The sequence below is a fragment of the Sinohyriopsis cumingii genome, chromosome 7 (genome assembly GCF_028554795.1).
Source record: "Sinohyriopsis cumingii isolate HCF-2022 chromosome 7, ASM2855479v2, whole genome shotgun sequence".
Taxonomy (NCBI): Eukaryota; Metazoa; Mollusca; class Bivalvia; order Unionida; family Unionidae; genus Sinohyriopsis; species Sinohyriopsis cumingii.
The window spans coordinates 138,490,740-138,509,947 of NC_142967.1; the positions used below are offsets into that span (position 1 = coordinate 138,490,740).

The following is a 19,208-nucleotide window of genomic DNA, read 5'->3' on the forward strand; positions in this document are numbered from 1 at the left end:
TAAAACATTTAGAATCCATTTCTTTTAAAGTGGCAAATATTGCAACCAAACTGGAGCGCATCGTTTGTATTGTAGATAAAGGAAATATCTCACTGTAAATAAAAATAAGTATATTGGAGGAAAGTCACGAAACAACCTTCTTATGTGCTTGTGAATCTGTTCTTTGGTAACTCATTGAGCAGATGAATTAAAAGTCATTTGGCGCCCTCGACGCCTATTTTCATGCGACAGTTACGGAATACATTTGGACGCATAGAAGAAATCAGAATTTATCTGTAAAAGTAAGACATTCAGTTAATTAGTATGTGTTATTGTCTGTGTTTTGTACGTGTTTCTTCGTTAGAAGAAAAAAGATCTTACCGCATGACCCTCAGTTATTATTCTGCTATAACATACTCTAAAACAGATCTAAAATAGAACTGAACTGACACCTAAGATAGACACAAAAAATGGGTCTGACCATTTGTTTGAAAGCCGGCATAAAATATTTTATTCAATTATGGTTATATTTTAGTGGATTCGCACATACGCTCAAGTAATATTCATAGTAAAAATGACATTTTATTGAGAAAACAACATTCAGCTTTCAACATTTAGTTTGTGCTAATGATTTATGCATCTAAAAAATAAATGTAGAATAGTTCCTTTACACAAATTAATTTCGAAAGATACAAAACTGTTGTCTTATCTATGTAAATAAAAAAAAACAATTCGAGAATTAAACAATATGTCAACAGCGAATAGGTCCCGTTTGCAACAAAAATTATGTCATAGTTGGATAGGTTACTTTGAAAATGTGGCATATTATTTTCTTACCAACACTACATAAAATGACATCATCTAAACCTTGTAACCATTCCTCAATTAATGGACCTTATTTAAATGACTACACACTATAAGAGACAAATGTGGCTTGGCGTTGAAGGAAAACGTCCATCTTATGAAATCTATGGAGAAACTTGTTTTTTTTATTGGTGACTAAAACTGAATCATATGGGTTTTGTGTTGTTTAATATCCTCCTAAGTAATATGGAATTGTTTCTCACAGAAAATACTAAATTCCCAAAGCATACTTCAGAACTATCGTGTGGCAAATTAAAATAGCACGGGGAGAATCATGGTTTTGTCCCAAACAATAATAAATTCCCGCAATACAAGTTTGATATTTGAAGAATGATTCTATGAACTGATTCCAAACCAAAATCCTATATGTATCCCAAAGGTAGTAACAATAAGGATCATTGATATTCCAATGATGTTAATAGTAAATTTTCCAGTAATGCATTCATTCGTGCAATCTGGAATTTAAATTATTTATTTCAGTCACAGATAATATATTATAAAATGTTGCATTAGATTCAATTCATTTGTTAACATAGAAGAAAAATCACCCTAGATTATAAAACCGTATTATTGCCCGCTAACTTCAATGCATATACAGACTCTACAAAAAGTCAAAGTAGGACGTGAATTTCTGTCTTGAAGTTTCTTCCTCAGCCTCCACCAAGAGTTCAGTTTGTCCAAACATCATGTCCACATTCACCGTAAAAATATCTTGTTCTTCCAGGAGTTTAACAACCAACCGTCCCATATACTCGCAGCCTGGATCGGTGGTGAATTGTGGATCCTTTGCAGTCGAAGCATAAATTTTCAAGAGCATCTCCTTTTGGTCAGCTTTCAAGCTAACGTGCTTTCCAGATCTCCGTTCACCGATCTTTATGGATTCTCCTTTTTGTATGTACTTCTTAGAGACGTCTTTACATCTTTCCTTTCCACCTACAGCAACCCTCTTCTCTTGTGGATGTATTGTGCTGTCAAAAGGAGGTGAGCTGTTGATACCATATGTATACTTTGCAATTCAAGATGCAATTTTCATTGGTTCAAGTCCAAAGACCAAGGCTCCCTTCAAAACAGCCAACCCGGCGTCTGCTGGGATAATAATTTTAGCATTAGGAAATGCATCCTTAATGGCAGCTTGCATCATGGGAGATTCGGAGAATTCTCCGACCATTAAAAAAGTGTCTACGCCTTTGACTTCTGGCTTTTGCAACAGTTCTCTCACGCATTGTGTTACACCGTCAATGCATTTTTGAAATAACCCCTTAAAAAGGTTTGCTTCCATTCGAACCCTGTCTGCAGCCCAAATCATTTTATCTTTGAATGGTGTTTCTTTTACTGCATCTGCTATTGTTTCCAAGCTATCTTTTTCATACATGTTAGTCAAAGAAACAGGCACCTTTACTGTAATTTTGCTATCTGAACCAGGGGTTATGGTTCTTTTCTTCGCTTCCAATTCTCGAAGCAGGTCCTTGTGGTCAGCTTTATGTTCGTCACAAAATGCTTTGAATGTTTTAGCGCCAATTATTTTAATCAGTATCTGATGAAAGGCTTCATCCACTTTAGTCCCTCCCCAAGCTCCTCCAGTTGGTTCGTGAAGTTCTCTGAGCGATCCATCCGCTTGTTTCTCATGCAGAGTTATATCAGCAATATCATCTTAAGAAAAACAGGTAGGTTTATTCATGGGTGAAAATGGTAGAAAGGCAAAACGTCAGGAAAAGAGAAAAGAGGGTTGGTAGACTAAGTCTGTTTTAGAAAGGTGACGAGTAAATAGATGAATAAAAATAATCTTTGGAAAACATAAGTTTTAGAATACGAACATTACACTGGAAAATTTCATCTCATTAATTGCCCAAAATGAACCTAAATGAAAATAAAAAATAAATTAATTGACCATGTAAAATCATGAACGAATCACCCGCAGTAATTTCTACATAATCTTAGAAAACAGTTTTTTTTTCACGCTCGATTTTGTGTTCATGCAACTCAAAATTCCAGCCTCTTGTACAATGATAAAACAATATTTACCTTTTATTGGGCTGGTGACATTGAAACTTGTCTATATGATTAATGAATGTAACTTTAATACCTATGGAGGAAAATATAGTGCAAGAACGTTTATGGTGCTGGTGATCAAAACCCTCGAGTTTGCACCTCTCTCTCTTTCTCTCTCTCTCTCTCTCGTTCACACACACACACACACACACACACACACACACACACATATATATATATATATATATATATATATATATATATATATATATATATATATATATATATATATACAGACACACACACACACATCCATACCCAGACACGTACTGTGAAAAGATCATATGCATATATCCCCACCTCGAAGATCCAAGATCATGTACTTGGCAGCTGTCAGTCTTCCCTGACCACGCAACAACTGACAATACAAAGATGCTGCCTCTGGTTCCAATGCAATTATCAATGCACCACTGTCTATTTCCGCCTAAATGTAAGACAAGAACATAAGGAAATCAGGTGAAAATTGTATCTAATCAAAGTCTACATTTATAAATTTAATCAGGAAATATAGGTCAGATTTAAAGGGTTTTTTTCCCCCCAATAAAGCCCAGTTTCATGAACAATATTTAAATTTTTACTGATTCTTACGACATTTTAATAATTTGATTTGCATCAACATCACAAAGACTTAAATTTCAACCAAGGTCAATAGAGTATAATATACAAATTATCAGAACACGAAGGTCCCTACGCTACCATTGCATATAGTACAGAATAACGTTTTATGCATGGCATGGGTCTGAAAGGACCATCTAGAAGTTAAAATTATCCAACCTGCCTGCCGAATCCTTTAGCAAATTAACTCCTCTGTAGTTATAAATGTAGTCAACATTAGAAGGCATTAACAATATTCAGTCATATCTCTACGATGTCTACAGTGAGACAGTTTATAGTGATGTCTAGCACTGGGGCATCATGCCGCAGACATGTAGCATAATGTCCCACCCAGTTACATTATCCTATCACTAGGCCAACCAGTCCTAACACTAACATTTAATGCTGAGCCCCTTGCGATGCAGATGTTAATATCATTTGTATAGGTCTTAGGTATGATTCGACCGGGGTACGAACCCGCGACCTCCCGCATCCAAGGCGTGCGCTTTAACCACTTGGCAGTGGAGCGGTGGTTTATTAGGTAACAATCAAATCCAAATTCGTCTAATGCCATTTTAATGTCTTCTCAACTATGAGCCGAATCGATTTTTAAATTATTATGGTACATACTCATGAATACTTGTCTCCATAATTATGTTTTGTGGTTGTTAATATCGATGCTCTGTGACTCAATAGTTCACAAACTGGTAAGACTGCTCCGGTGACCCAGTGGTTAGAGCGTCCGTCTCGGATGCGGGAGGTCGTAGGTTCGATTGCCGGCCGAGTCATACCAAAGACTTATAAAAATGATACCAACAGCTGTCTCGCTTGGCGCTCAGGATTAAGAGGTTAGTGTTAGGACTGGTCGGCCTGGTGTCAGGATAATGTGACTTGGTGGGACATCACGCTACATGTCTGTGGCATAATGCCTCAGTGCTAGACATCACTATAAACTGCCACACTGCAGACATCGTAGCAATAAGACTGAAAAAAACTACGTTAAAAAGTCCAAATCACACAAATCACACAAACTGGTAAGCACTTAGGAGGAATACAAACACCCGTGTTACTCAAAAGATCTAAGAGCACGCAGAAAAGATGTGCTTGGCTGCATCAAATGGACCACTTGACAGGACATGCACGGGTTGGCACTGCTAGCTCTGGGCATTGTATTAGTTCACCTATAGTACACACATGACACTATTCTAAAGCTGCATCTATCCCTGTTACTAGCTGGTGCCATAATATAATCACAAAGAACAAACTGAAATTTTAAAATCTACAAAATAACAAAATGCGCATGTTCGTACTTATAATTCAGCTTGAGGAAGCCATGAAAGATTCAGACTTGTCCCTTACTTTTCATACGCTTTCAATTTTATAGGCAATCAATGCGAGGTCTTTCATGCTTAAAAGTAACAGTCTGAGCAACAGCTCTTGCCAAGGATTTGATTGGGCGGAATGTTTTTTCATAATATTTAGGGTCAAGCTTTATGATGTTTGGGCAAGACAATTCGATTCCAGCAAATCTATTAAATATTACTTTTTCCTCTCTGCAAATCAGACTAAAATATTTACAAATCAACATATATAATATGGTCCTAAAATTACAGTACAATCATCCCACGTTCCACAGATAGAAGCAATCTGTACACAAGACTGGTATCCCCTCACTGTTCAGCACTGACCCCAAGCTCATCATCGGAGAAAGCCATTTAATTAAAAAATAATAATTCGGGTAGAACCCACACACAAATATCTAGTTATTGGTTATTATCCGAGCACCCCTGATAAACCAGGTAGTGTTCCGGTTTACAACTATGACTACGTGAAATGTCATTGTTTTATCATCATTATTATTCCTATTGCTAAGATGGGATCTTAAGATAGTGGAAGGATGGACGAGAATTTATAAGTAATTGGTTAACACAAAATGTCAGTCTCAAAATGAACCTCAAAATGATTTTGTTGGTGTCAGAACCTGTTCAGCAGCTCACCGGTAACAAGGCCTTGATTTAAAGTATTCAGCAGCTATCCGATCTCAAGACCCTGATCGAAAGTATTCAGCAGCTATCCGATCTCAAGACCCTGATCGAAAGTATTCAGCAGCTATCCGATCTCAAGGCTTTGATCGAAAGTATTCAGCAACTATCCGATCTCAAGACCCTGATCGAAAGTATTCAGCATCTATCTGTTTAAAGGCCATATCTAATGAGCTCAGTGGCATGCACCATAAATGAATTCAGCATCAGGTATTAATCTGATTTACAAAGACTGTACATCTGTGTACCCAAGATTTAAACAGGATTAGAATTAATACAGTTTTGGAGCTTTCTTGTTGTCTGTATTGTATAGTGTGAGTTGTGTGTGTGTGTGTATATATATATATATATATATATATATATATATATATATATATATATATATATATATATATATATATGTGTGTGTGTGTGTGTGTATGTATGTATATATATATATATATATATATATATATATATATATATAGAGAGAGAGAGAGAGAGAGAGAGAGAGAGAGAGGGAGATGATCAGGATACACATCAGTACAAAATGGCCGTTTCCCTAGTTCACAAGCTGATTTGTGTGTGTGTATATGCTCGTTTGTTTGGTACCATCCCTACTAAGACTAACAAAACTTGGCTGATAGGAAACTAACATTTTCACTCTTCCTTCGTTCCATTCTCACTCACAATGAACACTTGCATCAATACTTCACTCACAGCAGCCTCCCGCATAAACTGTTTGGCGGCGTCACTCCATATAGTGGGAGCGGTCAGGACCCAAAGAATATTTTTTTCAGCGACACCCATCCCTCGAGTTTCTAAGGTTTTCAACAAATGTGTCTTTAGAAATCTAATCGCAGCACCAAATACTTTCTTCGCAGGCATTGTCAATCCCTTGTCATCGGGTATTTCGATGTCTCGTTTGATCTAAATGTAAACAATGCTGTAAGCATATAAGGTCCTTTAAAGATACATAATTTGGACAGTTATCAGCCCACGTTCATAATAAACATTAGTCTGAATGCATATAATGTGCTTCCTTGTAGTGAATGTTGAAATGATAACTCTGATTTCAACAAATTTAAAGGTATTTTATCGTAATTGCATTGTGAAGAAAAATACAGTTATCTAAAATATCATTGCAGGGTTAAGTTTCGTCAAAATAGTTTATTAAGACGATAGATTAGATAAATGAACTACAGAAATTGCGTTATAACCAGTGTCACATAGGCATGAAGCGAAGGTGACATCCATCGAACTCTCCTATCGATTTAAAATTATACAAGAAAATGTTACTGTGCCATATGATTACTAGACTCGATCAATATATCACCATCTGAAGAATAATCCGTGAATAAGTTTACTTATCCTATCATGCAACCTTTGACCATAAACAGATGGATAATTGAATGTCTATTTACCTCTTTGACCATAAACAGATTTATAATTGAATGTATATTTACCTCTTTTTTGTGCAGGGACATTTTGAAATGACGAAAGTAGTACCACCTTTTATGCTTGTCATCAATAGCCAAATCTGAATATTTGTCTTCAGCTTCATAGCCAAAAGAGTGAAATGCTTTATTTTCATCGAAGAGGATACAAGTGGGGCACTTCAAAGACATCAGACTTCCACCAGCCCACACAGTATTGGCGTTGATTTTGCTGATGTCTTCATGTTTAAAGAGGAATGCATATCCACTGTAGGTTGTTCCCAAATCAATGGCTGCAACCAGGAGCTTATTTGCCTTAGGGTTCATGTTGTTCTACAAATGTTTGAGAAATTTAAAGTGCAAATTCCTTAGCAAATATATACCTGTGTACAAGCCTAGGTATCTAATTAACTATTAAGTTAGTTCTCAAACCCGCTAGCTAACTAGTTATCTACTTAGATACATACCACTCATATACATACATACATACATACATGCATGCATGCATGCATACAGACAGACAGACATACCTACATACATGCATACACGCATGCGTGCATTATTATGTAAAAGCTGACACAGAGAATCATAAAAAGACTAAGCAGTCAGCATTTGAAGGCCATTAGATTCAAAACTCTGTAGGAACAGTTTTAATTAATTATCCCATCGGTCTTTTATAGAAGAAATGAATATAATTATAAGTTTGTTTCTTCAGAGAAAAGATTATTAAATTGGACGCTGTTTATTTAACCCTTTTAGGTTTGTAGAAAAAAAACAGAGAGTTAGAAACTTCAAGAGTCACCAGAGAGAGAGAGAGAGAGAGAGAGAGAGAGATGAAAAAAGGACATTGTATATAGCTGAAAGTGCGCACTGTTTTGCGGGTGGGAGAAGAGATATGGGATACTATTAAGGAGAAAGTAGTTCTAATTATACAAGTTAATACAATGAGAACCCAAGTGGTTGAAACATGAGCATCCAACATGTTCTCCTTTCATACACTGGAAAGTCACCAGAGAGAGAGAGAGAGAGAGAGAGAGAGAGAGAGAGAGAGAGAGAGAACAAAATAGAAAAATACATAATAAATGGTAGAAACTCTGCACACCATTGGGGGGAGGGGCGAAGAGATGTGGTATAACATTTCGGCGAGAACAGTGCTAATTATATAAGCTGATGCAATGAGAACAGGAGTGATTGAAACACGAACATCCAACGCGGTCCACATCCCATCATGATAAGTAATGCGTATGTACCTTCGCTTTCAAATATGCCATGGTAACAAAGCCATGCATGCGATATATCTCAGATGTTATTGTACCTTTACCGGAATGTCGAATGTAACCTATTATATCTGAAGAAGGTTTATTTAATGTTTAAAACATTTAACTGAATTTCCTTTCCTCAATTTACTTTCTTAATTCTCAACCTGCACTCGAACATGGGTAGGTATCTCCTTAGTCCAGAGGTAAACTCCAGAGTAATCAGTTTTAAAGCCTGTAAGAATAGTCCCATGAAATTCAAGTGCAAAGAAACATCATTTTAAAGATTCTAAATACGTAATGTTGTCTTGTTTGGCAACTGTTCGCCTTACCTTTTAAAATATTGAGCCTTCTTCGCCCTTTTCTTTTTTGGCAACCAGGAAGGTGTTTACATCTAAATGTTTTCACGGTGGTTAGCCTCGTTTTGGACCAAGTATTTGTACGAACTGATAAGTTTATCCTTACGAAGTCGCGGCTTCAACGACGCAGGGTTGCAAATAGCCGTACTAGAAAGTTGACAGATAATAGCTGCCACCATAAATAATCCCAAAAACATACATTTTAACTCAGTGGCGTCACTAGCAACACCCTCTCTGCTGCTATTAATTAAAGGCACAATAGTGCAGAGTGGCTGTAATTTTGTGAATGTTACAGATCATGTAACTAGTGAAATGTGTCGACTTATAAGCTGAAATAATTAAAAAAAACCTAGAGTTAGAGAAGATTAAATTGAGCAATTGATAAAAAAACGAGAGAAAATGAATTTTTGTGGGGGCCCGCTTTAATTGAAACTTGCAGGTCACGAACTGTTACGGAAGCCTCACGTGACCACAAAAACGTATACGTCATCTTCGTCCAGTGGGCGGGTTATGAGTCACGTGGTTATAATTTAAATATCTACTATAAACAAAAATGGCGGACACACGTGAGAGTCAAAAACGTAAAGGTCGTCCGCTCTTGTCGCTTTCCGGGAAGAAACCGAACGGGACTTATCAAGGATTCGTCTTGGGGACCAGTTTGTTCAATGGAGAGCACTGATGTAAGAGTTAGGACTGGCATCAGACAGTGAAATGGCGAAGTTGTTGTTGGACAGGTAGGCCAATGTCTGTGTTATATGATAGTGATACAGGTACCTGGACGTTTCGCCCCATGGACGTTTCGGCCCAAGACATTTCGCCCCACTTCAGTGGACATTTCGCCCCACTTCAATGGACATTTCGCCCCACATGGTACATGGACGTTTCGCCCCATGGACGTTTCGGCCCATGGACGTTTCGTCCCACATTAAATAAAGTATGAACCCTCACTCGAGTACAGCCTGTCTCAGTATAATGGTAATGCGAGAAACGACACACATCATCAATCATACAAAACAATATGGCTTATTTGATACCGCTGTGTTTTTGCATCATGTCAGAAAAGAAGAAGAGACATTACAAAAAGGTGTGTGTGTGTGTGTACTGATGATGACAGAAGATTATGATAATTACTTTAATATCATAATGTGTAAAATAATGAACAGTATTTTATCACAGAAAATATATTTTCAATTTATTTATCCTAAATATATACGTCCAGATCAAAAAGTGATTTAGAAAATCAGTAATCAAATTAATTATTGTACAAACAAATAAAAGACACTAAATGATACGGAATAATCATAATAATAATTTTACTTTTTCTCTTCCATTTTCAGGTTTTTCAGTCAGTCAAGGACCTATTGCCTGAAACGAAAGAAAGTCCAGTCATTTGTTGTTGACTTCGAAAAGGGTCTTTGGCAAGGAATCAGAGCAGCTTTTGAAACCCCGCAGATACATGGTTGCGCATTTCATTTTGGACAGGCCCTTTGGAGAAAGATTCAGGAATTGGGATTACAGGTAAACACATTTCAGTCCACTCCATTGAGCTGCGATGTTAATATTCATTAGTCTAGTTACGATGTCTTTAGACTTTGGATAGCTAGTTCAAACAATTTTCGAAATGCTGAAAATCGCTTATAACTCAACAATTTTTTGGGAAATTCAATATCTTGAGAAGTCAAAATCTAAATTATTTACGAAAATGTATAAATCTGTTTGTCCCAATTCTATTTTTTTAATTAAAAAATAATTGTATTTTCGTTTCCAATTCTAGCGGGTCTATCAGGAACATGACAGTATGTACAAACTTCTGTGAAAGGTTTTCGCGCTCCCCCTATTACCAGCAGACGACATACCACCGTCATTTGCAGAATTACAACGAAGAGTTGATCCAGAGGCAGTGAATGTGCAGTCATTCCTACGATATGTGGAAGACACCTGAATTCACAATGACATATGGACTGTTGACTCCTGGTCAGTTTATGGCAGAAGCATGCGAACCAATAATGATGTGGAAGGGTGGCATAATCGTATGAACGGGAGAGCAAGAAAGGGAAATTTGCCTTTCTGTCTCCTCATAACTTTACTTTATAAGGAAGCCAGAGAAGTTGGATCTATAGTTCGTCTGTTGCAAGAGGGGAAGATAAGACGACATCAAAAGAAACAGACAACAAAAGTTCAGGGTCGCCTTATCAAGTTATGGGAGAAGTATGGAAACCACCAAATCAGCACGAACACCTTGCTTAAATGCTGTGCCAGATTGTATGGTCCAACATAGTACTAATATTAGTACCCTTACTCGTATCTCGTGGACAGGGTACTAAATGAGCATATACGTGTTAATGGAGCAAGCCGAGTGTGAATCACACCCGGCGCTCTTTTAGCCTAATAATAACACTTTAAACATATTCCTTGCATATAATCCAATAAATTGAGTAGTCCTCCTATTTAATACTGGAAGTATCGAAAATCATTGTAGAAATAGTTGTAAAATCTCGTTTACCTTTTTTTGCCGATATTTTCATTTAGATCGTCTGTGCACAGCTTTGAAAAGATGTAATGTATAACGATCGGGCTATAGAAATGAAATACATTAATTTGGACTGTTTCTGTCAGCAGTTCAGTCGAGTAATTAGGACCCGATTTATAGCTAGTTTTACAAAATTCAAAGTAACAATGCCAATAAATGGCAGGAGATAAAAAGTCAATTAACCCGAGCTTGAAAAAAAAATGAGTAAAGTTCAACGTTTAAAAAAAAAGTTTAACGATAGATCTTATTACATAAATGAAGAAAGAAAAAACGAAACTATTGTCTGATATAACGGCACGCTGAATGTAATTGAAATGGATGAGAGTGATGGGATTATGGGGCATGAAATTAAATCATAACGGCAGGCTCCTAAAGTAAAATGAAGATAATGGTGTAATGCTTGTGAATTTCTATAAATGTCCGATATTTCCATTGATGTGGGGCGAAACGTCCATGTACCATGTGGGGCGAAATGTCCATTGAAGTGGGGCGAAATGTCCATTGAAGTGGGGCAAAACGTCCTGGGCCGAAACGTCCATGGGGCGAAACGTCCATAATCCAGTGATACACATTAGTTTCCCCAGGATCAAGTGCCTTTGATGTCTATGTATAAGTGTTCTCCATTTTTCAATATCTTGTTCCTACTGTATGTTTGAAAGCACACTGTTTTATTAATAAAATGTTTGCAAAAGGACTTGCTTTGTAATATTCCCAAAACAGATGTGATCGGCTGATCAATATTTCACTCGGTGACTGTATTGTATGTTGGGGTGGAATATATCTTTTTATTTTTTATAACAGCATGCTCATAAAGGTCATTTTGTAGACCGGTCAATTATCTTCGTGAGACAGGTTTTTTAAATTCAGCGAGGGAACTTAGATAAATTTACAAGCGTTATCAATATTTATATCATCTCTATCCCTCTCTCTCTCACACACACACACCTTAGGTTAATGTGACATGCACATTACTTGCATAAAAGTTTAATAAGCTTATCATGTAAACGTGATGGAACAAATAATAATATTTTATTGTACATCTTTCAACTACTAGTAAATCTATTATAAAGCACTCTATTGAGTACAATTACAAAAGGATCTCTAGTCATGATAGGAAAGGATGTTGTAGTGCTACCAGAATATATGGCTGGCAGATTGTTATCAGTTAAAGTTATGAGTTGCAGTCAAGCTAGTTTTACTGATGTGATTTTTTTTATAGATCTATAATGTATTCTTGCTTAAATGAAATATTTCAGTTCTAATTGTTTAACACAGTGCACAGAAACAGATTTAAAACATAACTTATAATACAAATGAATATTTAATTCATATTTTTAGTTACAAAGTTACAAAGAATATAGCAAAAGATGAACCCAAGCATACAGAACCGATGGTCAGTCCATTTTCATGCTTCACATCAACACCTGCCAAGTGCTTTTGCAACATACTGAGAGAATGAAGACACCTTCAGTATCTGAAGTATTTGCTACTGAATCAGGAAGGTAAAAATGACAAATTTCTTGCAGATTTTTTGTGTGTGTGGGTGGGGATTGTCTTACAATTGTCATTCTGCTGAAAACAATGATGTAACAAATCCAACACTGATAAAGGACATTATTATAACTACCAGCATGTTGAGTTCCCACTTCATGCTTTTCTTAGTTTGAGTTTGAGTATGAAAAAAGCCTTTAATTTCGCTTTCTCAGAAGTGGAGTTGGGTATTTCAACTCTGCCACTTGATGCATAGAAAAAGGCATAATTTGAACTGTCATTGTTTTGGTTATGCAAAAAAGTTCCAGTATACTGTGCTGGCTAACCCAAAAATCACAGCTGTTTTTTCCCCCCACTCAATACTTAGAGGACCAGTGATTGTATATTGAAATTGTGTCTACATGCCTCATATGTTTTCTTTATGCCATTTCCCATTTATACATGTATCTATGTCCCACATGCAGTTCTTGCTAACACCCTCTTCCCATCTATCCACTTAGCTCATGATGAATGCACATAAGACATATTTAATTTAAAAACAAAATACTGAGATAACAGTTGAAGTTTGTTTTTGGAAACCACTGGCAGTTCATTAGAACTTTATTCATTAGGACTGGTGATATAACTTATTTGGGATTTAACTGTAAGTTCTTTTTAAATTTCATTTTTTATTCTTGGGAATTAAATGACTTGTTGGTTTTCACTCTTTAGTGTTATAAAACTTTTGGAATTGAAAAGCTGTTACTGTTTTGATGATTGCTCTTCATGCATTTTTAACTTTATTTTATGTACCTACTTTTCAAGGTTGCCAACAAATGGATAATATGGCTTTATTACAATGGTCCCAGGACATGAACCAGTTTTGGTTTTCATGCAAGATTGCTAGCAGCTATGGACAATTTTTTGTGAGTTTTCTGTCCTTTTATTTGAAACATAAATGTAAACATTTGCTATTGTATACTTTTGTATGAAATCAAAATTACAGTGCATAATACTTATCTTCTGATTTCTTTTAATGTATATTTTATCCATATATATATTCATCACCAAATCTTCTAGGTATGTAGTTTATTAAAAGCAATTTATTTGAAATGTCAGAGTAATGAGGAATATTGAAGGAACAATGATCTGAGCAAAATTTAAGTCCTGCTACGTTAACTGTTAGCCAGTTCTACAATGTAGCTTTTGCTTTATGATCACCATGACGAAAGAGACCAGCTTTAATTGCTAAAGGTATTGATTGTGGCATTCTTTCAGAGTATCTTGAGAAGTGTCCTACATCACATCACCAATACACATGAGTAGAGCCTCTCACATGGCCAAGGCATTAATAAATGTCTTCATGAACCTTACCTGGAGAATGGAGAGCGGACAAAGCCTTGGCTTAATGAAGTTGATCCCAAGAAGGAAGTCAAAATGCTGAAAACCTTGGCACAGGTGCTCTTAGACCAAAGGTTCCTAAACAGTGGGTATTACTTAAATTTCAGGTATGCCATTTCAGGATTGCAACAATTGCATGGTATTTAAAAGAAAAATGTGAAGACCACGTTAAATGTTTTTATTCTCAACTTAATAATAAATTACTGTATATATTTACCTTTGAAGATCTGAATAAGTTAGAATTCATAAGATGTGTGCACATGATACATGTATAGTGACTCTCCTTCTCAAGTCTTTGGTAATTTCAGGTATAATACATGCACATCAGGTATAAACAATTCCATGACACTCTATCATTAAACACTTAAGTAAAGATTTTATGTATGCAAAAATTACCAACAGTAATGATTATTTAACAATTGTATTAATCTGTTAGCAGATTACAAATAACACATGTTACAAGATACATGTTTTTGATAATTGCTGAAGCACTGCTGAGCTTGAAAGTTTTTCATCAGCAGATCATGATGTACAGTGCCAAGAGATTTTCATACATCCCTCCTGTGTACAGGATTAGGAATGAGCTAACTGCTTTGGATCACAATATCCATAGTGGCTGAGGTGTAATGAGAAACAAAGAAGGGGAGATAGTGTAAGCTTGTTTCACTACAGGAAATTAGAAATAATTTTATATATTGATTGTACATTATGATCCCTACCTGGAGATCAGACGAATGGAATATTATTCACATGTACAAGTCATGAAAACTTTGTATTAGATACAAATCATTTTGCAACAATCAGCACACATTTATATATGTGGTAAGGAATCTTAATATTTTCATGCATACAGATCTTGTAATTAGTATTGTTATCATTATAGTGGATATTTATTTTGATTTGAGCAATGCAAGTCTAATAATTAGATCCAGTGATATGTATAGCACTTTCCCAGGGGACTGATACACTTTATTAAGGATATATGGGGTTTATGGAATATCCTCAGGATGTTTGGGGTAGACGCTGTCATCAAGATTATTACTAGCTAATGCCTGTTCATGAAAATGTATTGCTTTATGAAGGAATGGGCAAACATGTATCCTGTCTCATATGGTATTTTGTGGATAGAACAAATGAGAGCAAAAACAACATCTTGGGAACTAATCATCAGGCTCTAATATTAGGTAAAAAGTTAATATGGGTTAGCATGGGGATGATTGTCACAAATGTTAAGAAAAAAATATTTTCTTTAAAACAGGCATCGATGTTACAATAAAAAAAAGCAGCAGATGGTCTGTCTACCCTCGCAAGGAAAAGAAAACATCCCCGCATCAGGGAGCTTATATAAAAAGCACTCATCTGTCAATTTGAGGGAAAGCAGGGTATGCAGAGGAGAAGAGAACTAAAGGAAGATGATCCGAGGAGAATTTGTAGAAACCTGGCACCTCAAGAACCACCATCAACTATAGTTTTGGTGTGGTGAAGGAGATCTCTCTATTTTAGTTATGTAAAATATGAAACAGTGTCTGATATATGGAGGTGTCTGCTAAGGCAGGTTACACTTTATATAATATCCTAAAATAGCAGTAGTTGAAAATAAAATAATGTATAATATTGTATCTGCAATTGCTGAAAACTTTTTATAATGATTATTTATGATCTTCGTGCCCACATTGTTTATAGGCAGAAATAAACTGGTGTTTAAAAAAAAATCTGAAAGCATTATTGTTTGATGCAATAGTATGTGCATTTATAAGAAAACAATGAATAAAATCAGTTGTATTCATTTATATACAAACTCATACATGCAAGAAAGTGTTTAAGTTCATGCAAGCCTAGAGGGGATGAAGCCAGTGTATTGTCCATCTGGATATTTGTCATGTATCTGCCAGAAACAGCAAGAGGGAATTACATGAATGTTTCTGTCTAAAGCCTGATTGAATAGGGTGTAACAGCAACTGTTTCATTAAATATGACATGAACGAGTCATGGACATCTTTTTCAATCAATTTTGACAAGTTTTGGTTGTATTGAAATTGGCTGGTAGTTATCAGCATCGTTCTTAGAACCAGATTTGTGCATATGCATTACTTTTGCAGTTTTCCATATTTTGGGGACAGATGAGGTTGCAATATTTATATTGATTATGAATGTTATGCTATCTGAAATAGCTGTGGCAGAAGTTTTAATGAGTGGTGGACCAATCTGATCAAGTCCTGTAGCTTTCTTGATATCAAGTTTACTGAGACATTTTTTAAGCAGTTTTGTTGATACCTGTGGGATAGAGAAACATACCTCCTTAGGGATTTTTTCAGTTCATTATAGTTGTTTTCTATCACTGGTTCTTTTAACTTAGTGGTAACGTTAGTGAAAAAAAATCACTCAAAACATTTGCAATGTCAGTGTCATCAGTGACTTTTGTGTCATTTACCAGAAGTGAGTGAATTTTATTTGTCTCATCTTCGTGTGTTACCCCAATGAGTTCACTGAAGACTTTCCAAATGGATTTTGTGTTGCTCTTTGTGTTTTCAAGCATTGATTGATAAAAAGTTTTTGTTTGTTATTTCTCCATACTTGATATTGTGCATGGTTTCCCATAGCCTTCAATTGGTCTCATGTCTTCATAGTATCTAGAATTTCAGTAGTAAATCAGTTAGGTTGGATTTCATACTTTACTCAATGTACTTTTAGTGGTGCATGCTTAGAGACTACATCCATAAATCAGTCCACACCCTTAGAGCTTCACATATTTTGGATAATATTCCATGGAACTTTATATAGGTCATCTTGAAATTGTTATTTACTTCAATTTTGGAAAGATCTGTAAGTGATAGTTTTGTGTGTATTTTTCCTATTTCTGTTGCATTTAACCTTTGTTGTCAAAAAAGTAGGATAGAGGTTACTAAGACCAACATTTGGTACATTAACATAAGTCACATTGTTTGGTAGGTTGGTATAAATGTGATCAATAAGAGTGCTTGATATTTCTGTTAGCCTTGTGGGTTCATTTACCAGCTGGACTAGGCCTAATGATTCAATAAATTCCATCCAGTTACTCCTTATTTGAGTACTGAGTAGGTCCTTATTTATTCTTGCCAAGTATATATGTTTCTTTCTCCTGTGCAAGAACATTTTCTATTTGTTTCAAAAAGTTATCATTCCAAATTGCTCTGGTGGAAGGTGGCCTATAAATGAAACCAACTAGGAATGATTCTGCATTATTTTGTGAAATTTCTACCCAAATACTCTCAATTTCATGTGACCCCAAGTCAGGTCGCCTTTCTGCATTTACATCTTGTAATGTATACAAGACCACCCCCCCCCACCCCCCCCGTCTCTCTGTCCCTGCATAATGGTTTATTGTAGCCTTGACAGTGAAATAGATTATCATTGTGATTAGCATTTAATTTGGTTTCACTGAGTCCTAAAACATGCATATTATTTTCCTTGGAAGACAACATTAACTTAATCTGTTCTATTTTTTCCACTATACCTTGTACATTTAAATTTTAAGTGACCCATGTTAAAACCTTTTGTATTTAGTTTCATATCAATTACATGTATGTCATCATGCAATGGGGTACTCAATGAGATTGTCTCCATACTACTTTTAAAATTTTGGTATTATATTAGCTGGCCATATAAATGAGGTGGCCTCTGTATTTTCTGTGGTATCTGTGCATAGTCTTCCTTTATCAAATCATATTGAGGTGGGGTGTTGAGTAGCAACAAAATGTAAAGCAGTTTAAACATACATTGTTTGGTAAAATAACTAATCCTTTAATACAAGTATGCATTTTCTAAGTTGTGCAAAACACTACTGACAGATATTAGAGTCTTTGCCAAGTTACTTAGTACCAAACATTTTTCAATATCTATCAATACTTTTTTTGCAAGATATAAATAAACAATTACCCTCATTCTTGTCTGCCTTGTCTGAACTATGTGTAGAGCTTGGTCAGCTCAGTTTTTAGGCTGCACAGCATGTCTTCCTTCCCCCATCTGGTTTTTCAACTTCTTGCTCCATATCTCATCCGTCCTCTCCCTCTTCCTCTTAAAGGTCGCTCTAGAATTGAGCTTGAAAGTGAGCTGATTTAAGTCTATCTAATGAATTTTAATATGTAAAAGTATTTCATAATTTGACAACTATTATATTCATGATTACTTATCAAACTTATAGGAATATAGTGCTAACTTTGGATCAAAATTTAATACATGAGAGGTTGTGATTTGATGGAAGTTTTTTTGGGCTGGATCAGGTCAAGTGTTGTGTGGGGTGGGGATCCAAAATTTAAAAAGGGCCCCTACTTTCCTCGAATGGGCACCAAAGCAAAGTCTGTGTGTCTACTCAGTGTGCATAATACCCAATAAACATGTGCAAGAATAAAGCTGTGGTCAAACTTCAACTGACAAGTGACTGTACGTTTGTGTGTGTGTGTACTTTTTTATGATCTGGCCCCGAATTTTGAACCAGGATTCCATATTCTAGTCGCAGATTTTTTTAAAAAAAGCTTATTTAAAACCTTGTGTATGTAAAGTAGTAACTTGCAGAAGCACACAAATTCTTTTCCGCTTTGTTTGAAACATCAGAAAAATGGATGTTAGGGGTCCACTGGTGACAATCTGGTTAGAATTTATAAATTGATGAATGAAATTACTCAGTTTTTGAGCATTTTTAAATATCCTGATGCTTTTCATTTATAAAATTGAGTGGTGGGACGTGAGGGAGTACGAATTCTACTGGGCAAGAAATAAGAGTGAGTACCTGTGGGTTTTTGCAATACTGTACAGAGCATGTCGATTTAAATTATTCTCGTACCACAAAAACTTTGAAATATAATTATAAAAGTAGTTCTACATATATTTCATTGTTTCCTCTCAAAATTATAATTAGAAAGAACAAGGATAAGAAGAAAAGAACGAGATCAGAAGGAGATCGTACTCACCGTTGTTGACATTATGGGCGGTCTCGAAGCGTGGTTGTGTTTTACGTCATCATCTTCAGTGTTTACAATGTGGCCTATAATTATGCAAATTTCGGTCACCGGAATTAGCAGCAGGAAGGGCGAATCCGACATTTTGTCCAATCGTCATTTGGCTTAATTAATACTTTCTGCACTCAGCGGATCCGGTGTCGTCAGCGCCTGGTAAAAAAAAACGACGTCGTCGTCGGGGGATCGTCCAATCGTCATTTGGTTTAATTAATACCTTCTGCGCGCCGATCCCAGCGTCGTCAGCTTCCGGTAAAA

The 19,208-nt window shown here is 35.9% G+C and overlaps 1 protein-coding gene and 1 pseudogene across 2 annotated transcripts; one reads left to right on the top strand and one right to left on the bottom strand.

Moving 5' to 3' along the window:
- Nucleotides 1-462: 462 nt before the first annotated feature.
- Nucleotides 463-18,020, bottom strand: LOC149796228 (heat shock 70 kDa protein 12B-like; annotated as a pseudogene). The gene is made up of 5 exons (XR_016422509.1): nt 17,875-18,020; nt 6,974-7,276; nt 6,228-6,437; nt 3,193-3,316; nt 463-2,493 (listed from the first exon to the last, which is right to left on the bottom strand). The product of XR_016422509.1 is annotated as a heat shock 70 kDa protein 12B-like (transcript).
- LOC149796229 (uncharacterized) lies at nt 8,983-17,879 on the top strand. Its single transcript, XM_089966190.1, has 5 exons — nt 8,983-9,292; nt 9,896-10,076; nt 10,333-12,590; nt 13,384-13,484; nt 13,837-17,879. Exons 1-3 carry the CDS (start codon nt 9,270-9,272, stop codon nt 10,372-10,374), a joined length of 246 nt encoding a protein of 81 aa, XP_089822316.1. The 5' UTR covers nt 8,983-9,269; the 3' UTR covers nt 10,375-12,590; nt 13,384-13,484; nt 13,837-17,879.
- Nucleotides 18,021-19,208: the final 1,188 nt, after the last annotated feature.